The sequence below is a fragment of the Protopterus annectens genome, chromosome 2.part1, assembly GCF_019279795.1.
Source record: "Protopterus annectens isolate FY-2018-M chromosome 2.part1, PAN1.0, whole genome shotgun sequence".
Classification (NCBI taxonomy): Eukaryota; Metazoa; Chordata; order Ceratodontiformes; family Protopteridae; genus Protopterus; species Protopterus annectens.
The window spans coordinates 1,066,001,907-1,066,016,906 of record NC_056729.1 but is presented as its reverse complement, the minus strand read 5'-3'; the positions used below and the strand labels follow the sequence as shown (position 1 = coordinate 1,066,016,906).

The following is a 15,000-nucleotide window of genomic DNA, read 5'->3' as shown; positions in this document are numbered from 1 at the left end:
CTTTAGATTAAGTACATGGAAACCAATCCAAAGAAAAAGAATTCTAATGATGATACGACTGGCTTTACTCAGAGCCCCCCCCAAAACAAAAAAAAAAGATGATCGTAAATTTTCTGCAAATGTGATTCTGGTCCCAAAAGTATTTCATATGCACCTATTTTCATAACTTCCACATACTTCTCAGTTCAAGATGCACAGAGCTGAACTCTGGAATAAAACAAATTATGATACAATTCTAATATGCTCCATTAATAGAGGAAACCAGAACATTTATGCACTGATGAGTGCAGCACAGATGCATGAAGATTAGAAAAGTGTACAGAATGAATCGTACAGCTTGAACTCAAATTAGCATGGCAAAGATATGGCACATTCAAAGGTTAAAGCTCTAGACCTACGGTGAGCTTTCTACTTCACGAAAAAGAAAATGTTAGAAGGTGCAGAATTTGTTTTTCTTATGAATGATCAGGTATGGTTCAAACCTTAGTTACGTGCAGCTAGTTTCAGACAACCTTCCAAGTCTTGCATTATGAAGCTGTACAATATAACTGATCCTTGTTGTAAAAGATGACCTGCACGTAGATTAGATCCGCATCAGAAAGTGCTACAAGAGCACATTTTTTTTTAATGCATTCACTCATACAACAGCACTAAGCAGAAGACAAAAATTCTGTCCTTCCACAGACCTTATCAAGTGTGAGAGATTCTACATCATCCCCAGGTTCCAGTACTTCAAGTGCATCGAGTTCCTCAAAGCAAGCTGTTGCATCTGATCCCTGTGCGAAAAAAAAAAAATTTAAATGTAACCAAATGCATGTGTTTAAGTGCACACTTTCACAGGTGATTAACATGACAAAGAATACAAACAGTTTTCAAATTTCTGATTAGAACCATGACAATCTGAATTCCTTGCAGTCAACACTGTATACACCACAGTTGTACAACTAAAAAAAACACACAGAGAGAGACCACAGCCAAAAAAAACGACAATCCAAGAGAACAGCCAAGAACCGGGGAATATGTTTATAGTTGTACAACTAAACTTACCATGAAATAGAAGTTCAAGTGATCACTGCTGCAGTAACTTTAGTTATATGGGTTGTATCCTGCCAAGGATATAACTAGACAGCTTCCAAAGCTTCAGGCCACCTTCCATGAGCCAAAATTGTCAGGTATCTTAGCTGGGGTAACAAAGTCATGCTTCGGCACAAAGCCCTTCACTGCTTTCAAGCCAACAGAGAGATTAAGGCTAAACCCTAAAAGGACAACACTAGTAACATCAAAAAATAACAATCCACACCCTGGCATTAAGCCCAGCAAAAAAACAAGGGGTTTGGATGGAGGGAGTGGCTACTGCAAGCAGTGATCATTCGAACATCTACTGTTATGGCAAGTTTACTCATACAACTGTATTATACTCATGTTGACCACTCTCATGTAGCTAACTATACTTGAGAGGGGGAAGAGTTCAGCAGCCCATGGAGAATGGTTAGCAAAGCCTGTGCAAAACCCTTATCTCAGATACCACTTTGAGAATGAATCCTTTAATGCTTAAAGAAACCCTGCCCCTATGAAAAACGAGTTAGATGTGACTTACCACATGAGCTTGCAACTCAGAAACCTTCATGCAAAGGACAGAACAATCAATAAAACTGTTTTCCATGTCAAGAACCTCCAGTCAGCCAGGTCAGCTGGTTGAACGGAGCAAGTGTTAGCTTCTCTACCACAAAATTAAGATCCCAAGGAGGGGCCACCAGTATTCTTGGAGGCCTCTTATGCAAAACCCATGACATACGACTGCAGTGAAAAAGAAGGATCCATGGACAGTCATGATGAAATTGCCAAAACATAAATCTTAATAGAGGAATGAGAAAAGCTATAGGGTAGTATCGCACACAAATATTGTAAAACTGGATAACAGCTAGCCCTGACCGGATGCTGGCTATGTTGTGGCACCAACAAGAAAACCTTTTCCATTTGCCAATATATGATTTTTCTAGTAACAGGCTTTCTTGCCTCCATTAGTACCTGTTGCATCTCCTCAGTAAAGAGGTGCCTAAAAGGAATAAAGACTCCAGCCAGTCAGATGAAGTTGATTGATGCTGGGATGTATCAAATACCCCTGCTCTTGTGTGAGTAGATCCAGTCTGTGAGGAAGCTTGTGGCAACTGACCCTGGCCATTCACAAAAGAAGGGCTTAACACAGTTGCCTGGGCTAGAAGGGAGTCACCACAATGATCTTGTCGAATTTCCTTCTGAATCTTCAGAAGTACTCCGTATATTTGTGGAAAGGGTGGAAAAGCATACTTGAACATTCCTGTCCAAGGAAATGAAAGGAAAATAAAAGTAAAGGCATCCATCTTCCTGGCCTTTCTGCATTGAGTCCCAAGAAAGAAACTTGACAGTTGATTGTTCAGAGGAGGCAGAGAGGTTTGCTTGAGGAACTCCCCACAGATGGATCAAATCTTGGAAGATCCCCTGATCAAGTTTCCTTTAGTGAAGGTCTACCCTGGTCCTGCTGAGCTTGTCTGCCACACAGTTTTGCTCTCACAGAAAGTAGGATGCACGGAGAGAGACTGTGCTGTGAAGCTATACCCCAAGCTAACATGATTATTCTGCAAAGGCAATACGATCTAGTTCCCCCTTGCTTGTTGATTTACCATGACTATGGCATCATCTGTTGACACTGGAAGAGGTCCTGAGGACTGATGATGATTCAGAGAGTTAAATCCCTTGATATTTAAGTGCTTGTGTGTGTCCCTGGTGTCCCACTCCCCTTGCACTCTTATCCCTCCTGAAACTGATCCCCAAGCAAAATCTGAGAGGTCTGTGGTGACTTACAGCTTTGCAGCAGGGAGGGACAACAGAGGACATGAATTTAAGGATCATCGGTCGTCTCCACCAAATTATTTTTCTTATGAAAAACTCCAACACTGGGATTTGAAAAGATTAAGGGTGTTGATGCTGGAACCAAAGAGATAGCAGACACTACTGCATCTTTCTCATGTGGAGTCTTACCAGGGGTATCATAACAATCATAAATGTCAGGAGACCCAAAATCCCCAGATATTCCCTCTCACTGGCTGAAGTCTGAGTGGAAAACCCCTGACTACCTGACATCATGGAAGATGAGACAGCAACTGACGCAAGACCCAAGACTTTGATAATCAGGCTGACAGAGGGCTACTGCAAGATAACCCAAATATGATGACTGCAACAGTGAAGAAGAACATAGTGACATTTTGAATTTGGGCACCATCACAAACAAGTTTAGGAAAGAAAGAAAGATACAAAACTTGTCTCCATGCATTTTCTTACTTTGGCACTTGGAACATCCTCAAATAAAAACCCTTCCCTACCTGGGAGGTAGGAACTGGTTCTATCACTCCTTGGAACAGTATGTAATAAAGGATTGGGAGAAACAAGAGTATGAAAGGAGGAATTTCCTCCTACTGCCATCTCCAACCTTGACGAAGGATTTTCAGAACCAATTTGCATAAAACTATCTGTTACCAAACAGAAAAAAAGGTGCTAGAGTGGGAGTCAGAAGGTCTCTTTTACAGAAATTAAGACATTTTGGACTGTCCTCGGCTTTGGGAGTTTTGAAACTTTTTTGGAACCCCTTTGTCATTTCTTCTTAAACGTCTGTTTACCAGTATTTTGTTGAGACTCTATTCTGCTTTTTGCTGATACTGGATGGGGAGATAGAAAATCCCTTTGAACATTTGGAAAAGTAGGGCTGAAAAAGATTCCCTGGATCAACTTTGCCCCTCTCACCACATATTTTGATCACCTCTGCAGCAGAAGAGGCAAACACTAAATCTCTATCCAAAGGTGAATTTAAAATCTCACTTTTATCATCACCTGGGAGGTTCTGAGAATGTAACGACGCAAACCTTCTCAAAACAGTACTAGTGGCTACTGCCCTGGAAGTAGTATCCACAGTCATGCATACACTGTAAACAATGAATAGTGACCTCTGCAATAGAAAAACTTTAGTTATTCAAAACAGATTTTTACTCACAAGAAGAAAGTTCAAACAAAACATTCTTCGTATTTTCACAATTAGTCAGAAAAAAATAACGAGCCCTAAATTTTAAAATTCTGAAAACCAAGGCAGCATAAGTATACACTTTTTTTTCCATACTTATCAATAATTTTCCAATCCTTATAAGAAACAGCAGGATTGGAATTAACTAAATGTTTAGCAGCAATGGGTCAATTAAAGTTATAGCTGCTGGGTAAGGTTTGGGAATAGTGTATAAAATGTAAAAAGCCTGAGGAAATTTATACATTCAAACTGCCTTTTTAGGGACAGCTGGCTGAGTAACAGAAAACTGCAAGCAATAACAACACACATCCTCTAAAAGCAGACAAGAAAGGAATAGGTATAGGTTCTGGAAAAAAAAAAATTAGCATTCACCAACTGAACACACTGGCACATTCTACCAACAGTCTCAGCGAAACAGAAAGATAAACATCCATAAGGAAAATTAGAATCTGAGCTCTCCTCTAAGTCTGAATCAGAAATCTGAGGAAAAAAACTGCATCTTTCCCTGTCTCTTCCTGTTCAGATTCAGAATCAGAATCTTGAATCTATTCAGGAAGATAGTTTTTTATAACCAGAAACTACTTTACAAGAAGTGTCAATAGAGTGAATTAAACCCTGAGCCAGACCCAGTAAGTACTCCTATCCAAAAAAATTTGAGAAGTAGATACATGCTTGGTTTTTGGTTTCTTAAATGGGGCCAACCGTGCTACTAATGGCTAGTGGTTTCCACAGAGATGGGTACAGCATTCTGAAACAGCAGCAAAACCTTTCCTGTCCTTTCTCCCAGGACTGACAAGACTGGCTCTCCCTTACCTATTGAGGGGACCTCAATAGCCACAGAGTACGTGGATAACTCCTGGTCCATAGTGGCTATAGTGCTAGACCAGAGGGATCCATGGTAAAAAAACAGGAGCAGTATGAGATACAACAATCCACTTGTGGGCAGAGGCAAAAATTGCAAGCCTGCTGTGGTAGCAAAAGCAATTTTTTTTTCTTTTTGTAGCTACGAGGACTGACCGTGGGACCAGTAGCCTGTTCCATGGTCAAGCCAAAAACTGTGCATCTTTCCCAGGGAAAACAAGCAGCAAATCCCAACAAACACTACCAGACTAAGAAAGTTAGTTTTTTGATGGATTTTGAACCTGGGAATTTTCAGAAACATAATTTTGAATGGTTCTCCAAGTCCCTTTTCTTGAGATCAGAGAAAGTTTGCAGTACAATCCTGCAGCTGCTTGTTCCAAATATACGCTGTATGACATCCTAAGATGAATCTTCTAAGACAAGTGTGGATGTAAATGAGAGGCACGTGACCTTTTGGAAATGGTGGCAAGTCTACAGATTTTTTTTTTCTTTTTTTTTTTTGAACATGCTGCTGCATTCATGCTTTAATATGTGCAGGACCCAACTGCCCTATGCTATGGCCTCATTTGCTGTACACGTTGGAAGTGTGTGTACCCTAGCTTTATAGCAGAAGCTGTTGGGTGTCAGACACAGACTTCCATTGTGGTCTGGTTGCCATTTTCCTTGTAGTAGCCCCCTCTTATCTTTTGACTGCTAACTCTAATATTTTTAGTCATCGGCTGCTACCAACTCATCTCCTCATTCACCAATCTATCAGTGACTCAGTCTTCCCCAGGCTCAATCTAAACCACCATCTAGGGCCGGTGAGGAAATAGAGGTTGCATGTGCAGTCATACTGCTAACCAAGAATGTACCCCAACTACCTCCACTCCACTGCATCCTTGTGAGCTCCGAAATGGCTATCTTTGGGAGGTGTATGCAAAGTCTGCACATGGGCAACCTCACAGCTGGACAGTTGCCATGAAATCTGTGGTTAGGCAGCATGCCTGGCTTGAGGGCACACCAGGGTGAAGAACATGAACAAATGCTTCCCAATGTGGTCGAGATCACTTGACTTCAAGTCTGTAGGATGTACCTCTGCACTCTGTAGCTGTACTGCAGGGCTGCCACACATATCCTATTTGAGGGTCTTCAAATCGGAATGCACACACATTTATTTGCATTTGTTTACTGAGTAAGTCCACTGGGCCAAAAGAGACCATTTTCAGTGGAGGAAGAAAAGCTCCACAAGACAGTTAGTACATAATAATCAAAGCAGTTAGTAGATACAAACAGTATTATACAAAAACAAACCATACCATACAAAATCAGAAAAGATGCATGTAACAATTTGATATGCAAGATTAATACAGTTAAGGAATATATAGTAGAAACGAAAGACCAGGAAAACCAGGATCCACCACTTAAGAATTCTCCTTGGAAGGCTACTGCCAATGTGCTAGAGATTGGAATAACTTCTTAAGTGATGGATCCTGGTTTCCCTGGTCGTTTATTTCTACATACATTTACTTTTTTTTGCATAATTTGTTGTGAAGGAATACATAGTAACTTAAGCACATATATTTTCTTTTTTTTGCTTTATTTGTTGTGAAAAAATACATAATAACTTAAGCATTCACATAACTATACATTTAAAGAAAATAAAATGGTTAAACACAGTCCTATTGCCTACTGCTTATGGGACTGAAAGATCAGAACCTGCCTTTCGGGACACACTTCTCCTTTTCTCCATATAACACATAGAATATTTACCAATGGAGAAACCATCCAGGTGGACTGCTAGGTACCCTACATGCCTCCTGAAAAATGTCACGGTAAGAAAGGTGATAGGACCAGTCAACAAACCCCTTCTTTTAGGTTCATAGATTAGTACTAGGCTAACTGCAATTTTGGGCCATTTGAAGCCTAGCCAGTTACCCCATGTGAGAATCAAACCCTGCACCTTGTGTCTTTAAGGTAAACACCTTAACCATTATGTCATACTCTCACCCACCCATTTGAAATATATGGAAGAGATTGTAGCAAGTCCTCAACTTCATCATCCCAAATACTTTTATAGAACTTGCGTCTAGCCCTGTGTGTCTGGTTTACTGTACACATTTGACTGACATTCATGATGGACTGCATTTCCTGGTTCCAGGACTATGCCAACCTCTAGATACCAGGAAGTGTGATTTTCAGGTTGGGGTAGGTGGGTTACGATGGGGATATGATAGTGACACACAATATTTAAACAGTAGACAAATGTTTGAAAAGGGTAGCAAAAACTTGTGTCTACTTCAAGGTGTATACACTAGGCATCTTATGGTCCCCATAATTACTTTCCTACTACTGTTATATTTCAAGGTTACCAAAAAGATGGCAGAGTAAGGACAGCATCACTGCCTGCACTGCAGGCATACGGACAATAGCAAATGTGATCAGGCCTGTTTTTGTAACAAAGATGTGGGGGGAACTGAAGCTGATATACCGAAGCTGATATACCTTGAAGTCAACCAGAGATTTACAATGAAAAAGCTATGGGTATACCACGGTTAAGACCAATCGCAGTTCTCTTAACATCAAGTATGATGGTGGCTGAATTACAGCTTTTACAGACAACAGCGGGACTGAAAGTGGGAACATCAATGTCAGCTGGACAATGCCAGTCTGAAGTGAGAACTAGCAATGGATTATAGACCACAAAAGCAGATGCTTTGTGGCTAAATGCCTGCACTGGGTCCAGGCAGTGTCAACAAAGAGTTTTTTCAAGGCCGCAAAAGTGGAGGAAGAGAGACTATATACTCTAAAAAGCATTGGGTTTTCCAGTCATTTGATTACAACCACCACATCTTCATAGTCAGTTTGTGGTAGTAATGTAACATATGAATTGAGGGAAACAGAAAAAAAATGGAGGCCTCAGCCTTCATCGTGAAAGACTTCATGGTGATGTGCTCAACAGTGGAACAGAATCTAATCTGCCATCACGCCTTTACTCTCAGCTGTCCCTTCCCATTCAGTTCAAAACAAAACAAAAACAGGAAGCGCATTTTCTATTTTAGACATAGCAACAGATCAGGAGGCTTTGCATATCTATGCTTGGATAGGATACCTACAGAATCTGTGAATTCAACATAGTTTTAGTAAGCATGCTGAGCAAAAATGCCATCACCCAGTCCAGAAATTGAAAGCCTGGAAAGAGGAGCAAGCCTCGTAGATAACAGGGCTTTGGGCATTTTCTAATAGTGTTTTTAGTGTCCCACTGAATCAGATCCATACAGAATACAGGACTGCCCCAAGATGATACTGTATATGCCCGCTGCAAAATGGGATTTGCCTAACACAGGCACCCCTAGTTGAAATGATGTACTAAAAAAATGCCTATGCCAAAGAGGAAGCAGTGTTATGAAGTCTTGAGGGACAACAAGAAATGGGAGCAAAGCAAATAAGCAAAGAATGATTTACTTACAAAGCTCAAAATCCTGCTAGAAAAACACCTAAAATAAATATGGCAACCTGGAGCCCTTCCTCCTTAATGAAGCATTCATGGCAGGAAAGGACTTAGAGATATGAAAATAACCCACTGAGCTAGCGGACAATGGAAGCATCAGTCCCACATTATTTCAAATGAGCATCATCTAAATCAGTTCTTGAATTTTTTTAAGGATCTACAAACAGAAGTCGGGCGGGGGGGGTAGAGGCCCTCTAGTCATACCTTCGCCAGTGTACCCTCAGAAAAAAAGTTTTATCACTAAAAAATGAAGGTGTGCAAAAAAATCATTCACATCATTAAACTCAAATTACACTGACCTTTTCACTTTCAACAGTAATGGCCAAATTCTGTGCATCACTCCAGTTATTTGGAGGGAATGATGACAAAGCAAAAGGTGTACTATCCTCAGATTCTCCTGGGCCTGCTTTACCTATAACTACAAAAAATGGATCCATTACAACTATAAGCAAAACTTGGCGAAAAAGTTTTAAATTACGACTCATTAAACAAAGATTTGAATGAAACTAGTAAAACTAGCTGCAGCACTACATTAAAATGTTTCCAAAACAAAAGATGATCAAAGGTAAAAGCATACAATAAAAGTTGTTTAATACAAATATAAAACACCAAAACTATGTCAAACTCCCATAGCCATACAGTCTACTATGCATTCATTTTACTTATAAACAGTGGTACAACAGTGAGTCAATAGCAGCATGTTTGCTTTTGCCAGAATAGAAGGATGTGGGCTTTGTTCTCCTAAACAAATAGATTTGATTCATTATCCAATACTGACATTGTAGTGCAGAAAGGGCAGTGCACCCCTGAGGTGCATTCCTTGAGCTGAAGCATGAAACCAAAGGTCCTGTCTTGAGTTGATGGTAACTCAAGTGGATGCAAAAGATACCACTACACTTCATGGAGAGAGGGTAGAATTTGTGTCAGCAAAAATACGACCTGCATCTCCCCTAAACAGTCTATAGCTAGTATGATAACTTGGTCAACACAAAGTACAGAATAAAATAATTTATTATTAAATTACCTGCAAGTTAGATGTGTTCCATGTACAGAAAAAAAAATGTCCCTGACAAATACTGATAGCATCACAAATACACTAGTGAGTAAATTCAGCACACCTTCTCTATTGTAAGCAAGGCTTTTGTGTTTGCTTTTAATGAAAACAAAGTAATACTAAGTACTGTTTATGTAATTATTACATACTCAATCATATTAAAAATAGACATTATAGTTGATAAAACTTTTGCTAGTAGTGAAAACGCCTCTACTGCTTTCTCTGGCTGTTATACATACTTGGTCCTAAACTGTAATAAAGGCCTTCAGAAAACAGATGCAACATATATACTCTCAACCCTGCTGGACACATGTTGTCCAACAGGCTATTAATGTACAGGGTGTGCCCTAGAACAAGTCCAAAATTTCATGTCAGCACATTAATCTACCATGAAGTAGGGGAGGGGGGGACACACAAGTTACTGTTTCCAGTCATTAAATGGATGCAAGTTAAAAAGAATTAAATAAAATCATTAACAAAAAAAGAGAAAGAAATAGGTAAGTGCTGTAGCAGTTCTAAGGAGCTGCAGCTCCCCCCCCTTGCTAACCACAGTACAGAATGCTACACATAGTGAGTGTGGGGAAAACAAAACTATTCCAGTCAAATGCATTAGAAGGATGCATGTGTGTGATAGAGAAAGAGATGGGAACTTTGCACAAAAATTCTGGACAATGATCATCACAGATTTACTAGAAAAGCACATTTTTTAAATTGGACAGAGAAGAAATATGGGGCAAAATCAGGGACATTCTACAAAATTATGCACAGTTAAGTATATTGGGGAGGAGCTGCATTGTATATCATTTTTGCATTCATTTGATTACCATTAGACATCAGAAATGCAGACAGTTAAGAAGTGGCTGCAATTGTTGGGTATATGCGCATATGTCTGCACCACTGCATGTGTGTAAGTGAGTACCTGAGTTTCTACATATGTGAGATTGATCGTCTAACTCAGCATTTCTTATCCTAAATATATATTTTATATACATATTTATATATGTATGCACGGATTTACTTCAGCAGATTGAACATATTACAAGTTCGAACCAAATATGGCCCAGACCATATGTTTGAACTTGCAATAGTTTGAACACTGAAGTAAAAAAAGAAAAAACAAAAAAAATAAATAAACTGTTGTAGCAGGAGGGCTACGACCCTGCATCCCCCCACACCCCCCTTACATAAATATACCAACTCTGAGATCGCACTACATTGCGGAAATTGGAAATCTTCCCGTTCCGCTCTGTTCCATTCAGTCCGTTCAAACTTTTAAAATGCTCGAGGTTATGGTCTTGGCCATATCGTCTTCGAATATTTAAAAGTTCAATCTACCAAAGGGGACCCGTATGTACATATGCATGTGTTATATGAAAATGAAACTCAGTCTGAATGAAAATTACTTGCCCCTGCTGTTGTGATGAAGTTAACCAGTCATCAACCTGACTCTGCAGTACCAGTGTGTATTTGTGCAAAGCAGACATCTGAGGTGTAAACAAAGTGTGTAATTGATAAGCATGTTGGCCATCTGTGGCTAAAAGTGGTCTACTGTTTCTTCACTGTTAAAACAATCACTAATTTTGCCTGGTAGAAGCAGTGTCACACAATGTATTGTAATTTGCTGAAAATCTGTCTAAACCAACTATGGCTACGATTTTTAAGCATATATATATATATATATATATATATATATATATATATATATATATATATATATATATATATATATATATCTACACACACACACAGACACACACACAATGTGTATGTATATACACATACAGTACAATGAAAAAACATTTGCCCCTTCCTGACCTCTTAGTTTTTTGCATGTTTGTCACACATTTGTTTCAGATCATCAAACAAATGTAAACATTACACAAAGATAACGCAAAACGCAGATTTTAAGTGATGATTTCATTTAAGGGAAAAAACTATACAAACCTACATGGCCCTATGTGAAAAAGTAATTACCCCCTAAACCTAATAACTGGTTGTGCCACCCTTAGCAGCAACAACTGCAATCAAGTGTTTGCGATAACTGGCAATGAGTCTTTATCGCCGCTGTTGAGGAATTTTGGCCCACTCTTCTTTGCAGAATTGTTTTAATTCAGCCATATTACAGGGTTTCCGAGCCACTCCAAAACCTTCATTTTGTTTTTTTGCTTTTTTAAGCCATTCAAAGGTGGACTTGCTGGTGTGTTTTGGATAACTGTCCTGCTGCAGAACTAAAGTGCGCTTCAGCTTGCAGTTACAAACTGATGACCGGACATTCTCCTTCAGAATTTTTTGGTAGAGAGCAGAATTCATGGTTCCATCAATCACAGCAAGTCATCCAGGTCCAGAAGCAGCAAAGCAGCCCCATACCATCACACTACCATCACCATGTTTGACTGTTGGCATGTTCTTCTTCTGAAATGCCGTGTTACTTTTACGCCAGATGTATCGGGACGCACACTTACCAGAAAGTTCAGCTTTTGTTTTCTCAGTCCACAGAATATTTTCCCAAAAGTCTTGAGGATCATCAAGATTTTTTTTGCAAAACTGAGATCAGCCTGTATGTTCTTTTTGGTCAATAGTGGTTTTCACCTTGGAACTCCACCATGCATGCCATTTTTGCCCACTTTCTTTCTTATGGTTGAGTCATGGACACTGACATTCACTGAGGCAAGTGAGGCCTGTAGTTCTTTAGTTGATTGGACAAAACATTTTTTTAACTCATGATCCAAATAAATGGATAAAGGTTCGGTCACCCACCCTGCACCAGCCACAATTGGTCTAAATTTGGGCTGTAGGGGATCCTTGTGTATTTTGGGTAGGCCATGTATTCTCGGAATCAAGGAATGCTCAACCATGAAATAATTAAACAAATCAGCAGTTATAACACCCATATTGAAGCACTCTTGTAAACTGGAACAAATATGTTTTTGTATATCCAAAACCATCTGAAACTCTATTAGTTCATATTCATCAGTATTCAAGATTACAGACATAGAAGAGACATAGTAGAGACATAGTGTCCAAAACTACAACCGGACCCCCGTTGTCCGATGGTCGTATGGTAATCAAATCATTTTTCTGTAATTGAGTCAGCGCTAATCTCTCACCCTCAGTGAAATTAAAGCTTTCTATTTTACAATCAGTCTGTAAACCACTGTATAAGATGTTTTCAAATGCTTTCAAAAAAACCTCCAAAGGCAGAGGTAACTGCAGAGTAAATATACTTTAAAAGTAAAATAAATAATCCCCTACAGTCCAAATTTAGTCCAATTGTGGCTGGTGCAGGGTGGGTGACCGAACCTTTATCCATTTATTTGGATCATGAGTTAAAAAATGGATTGTCCAATTAAAAATATGTGCTTAAAGATACTGAACACCTCTTGAATGATCTGTACCATTTCAGATTGCAGCTTGATAGCTCACGTGAAATAATTTTGGTAACCACGGATGTGAAATCTTTGTTTACTTGCATTCCCAATGATAGGGGAATGCTAATGGTTAAACGATTGTTGGTTGAGAATTCCATGAATTACATTAAAGCAGATTTTTTATGTTTGCTATTAGAACTGTTTCTAGAAAATAATATTTTCATGTTTCTGGATCAGATCTATAAACAAAAGAAAGGAATAGCGATGGGAACTAGATGTGCTAATACTTATGCCAACTTAGTTATGGTAGCCTGGGAGCAAGAATTCCTGATTGGACAATCGGAGGTGCTCTTTTATAGGAGGTTTGTTGATGACATTCTTTTAGTATGGAAAAAGGCAGCAGAATAGCCCTTTTACAGTTTTTAGAGTACATCAATTCCTGTAGCACCTTTTTGAAATTCACCTATGAAGTATCATCTACATCTATTAATTTTTTTAGATGTTACTATATCTGTAATGAATAATCAGTGGAAAACTCAGATCCATAGGAAGTCATGCTACAGGCCATCGTTTCTTCATAGGGATAGTATGCACAATATGAAATTATTCAAAAATATAATCAAAGGGCAAGCAATGCGCCTTTCTAGATTATGTTGTGAAGAGGAGGCACTATTTAAAGAGATAGAAACTATGAAACAGGGCTTTATTGCCACAGGCTACCATGAATGTGAAATCAATGAAGCATGTTCCCAAGCTGTGGCCTTACGATCGAGTACAGCCAAACCTTTCTTTGCTTTAAATAGTGATTCTGAGCAAAGAAGAAAGAGAAAAGAGTCCTATAGTTGCTTGAATAATGTTCTTCCATATTCTGCTAATGTGAGTATGGTTGAAGAGGTAGTTCTGTCTAATTGGCACATATTATTGGTGGATGAGCATACAAGAGAATTATTGGGTAAGTTTCCCAAATTCATTTATAGCAATAAACAATGTTTGAAACAGCAGTTATGCTACCGCGATCCTGGTATTAACAGTAGGAGTGTGGATGTACTAAACCTGGGCACAAGGAAGTGTGGTGCCTGTGCCCAATGTTCCTATATTGACGAATCGCGTTTCTTTAGGCATCCAGATACTGGACGTCTTTGGACACTTAGAGCTACAGGTGACTGTCATACTAAAAATGTGGTTTATGTAGCCCACTGTCAGATATGTTTTAGATACTATGTGAGCAAGACCAACAGGACGTTATGGGAGAGAATTAGGGACCACATTTACTGCACTATTAGAGGCCAGGATTAGAGTGCAATGGCGAAGCACACTAACTATGGGAGAAAGTCATACGTTTTTATTTCAGATTTTACATATACAGTATGAGAATAGGAGATTAGGGGACATCACTACTGAAACTGAGAAGTCTGAATTACAATGGATTCTTAGACTAGGTGCTCATAGGGCGGGGAGGCGTTAATGAAAGTGTATCTCTAAAACCTATATTAAAAAACAGAAACCTCAGACACTAATTAATTGATTGATACTTTTTTTGTTATAAATGATATGAATGGTATTTAATTGTATTTTATTCTATATGAATTGTTTTACTTTATATCAATGTAATGACTAAAGTTGGGATATACATTTTTGGTTGTCTTCATGAGTTAATTGCATTGATTGATTTTAATTGGTTAATGAGTTTGGTTAGAGATATTATATATATATATATATATATATATATATATATAGATAGATAGCTATAGATATATGGGAAAAGTCAAAGAAAACAGCTTCTGGGTTAGCCTCTTCAGAATCCATGCAGTAGCTCAAAAACAAACAGAATGAGGCTCACAACAGCACGAAATACACCAAGAAAACAATTTATTAACTGCAGTAACCAAAGTAAGCGCTTTCACGTTTCACAACGCTTCATCAGACATTTACATATATGGGTATATATAATATACATCACAAACACCCTTACGAACTGGGAACAGTAGACAAGTTATAATTGTAGACAAAGACAAAGGTCCATGAAAAGGCAAAAGTCCATTCAAAAACAATTACTTGAGCAATAACGATATCCAACAACGAGAATAAAACAACTGATTTAATTAAAAAATTCGCGGATAAAACTTTCCGCTTCATCAGACATTACAAAATGCATTTTTTTTGTAACGGGTTTTTT

The 15,000-nt window shown here is 38.7% G+C and overlaps 1 protein-coding gene across 1 annotated transcript in view; it reads right to left on the bottom strand.

Annotated features, from left to right (window-relative positions):
- Positions 1–15,000, bottom strand: part of TDRD6 (tudor domain containing 6) — a gene marked incomplete at its 3' end in the record, with an annotated part of 543,290 nt that overhangs the window by 484,961 nt on the left and 43,329 nt on the right. The window contains exons 2-3 of the mRNA XM_044062624.1: positions 8,702–8,820; positions 687–776 (exon numbers count right to left, since the gene is read on the bottom strand). Coding sequence (XP_043918559.1) covers positions 687–776; positions 8,702–8,820 — 209 coding nt within the window. The remainder of the gene's footprint in view (positions 1–686; positions 777–8,701; positions 8,821–15,000) is intronic.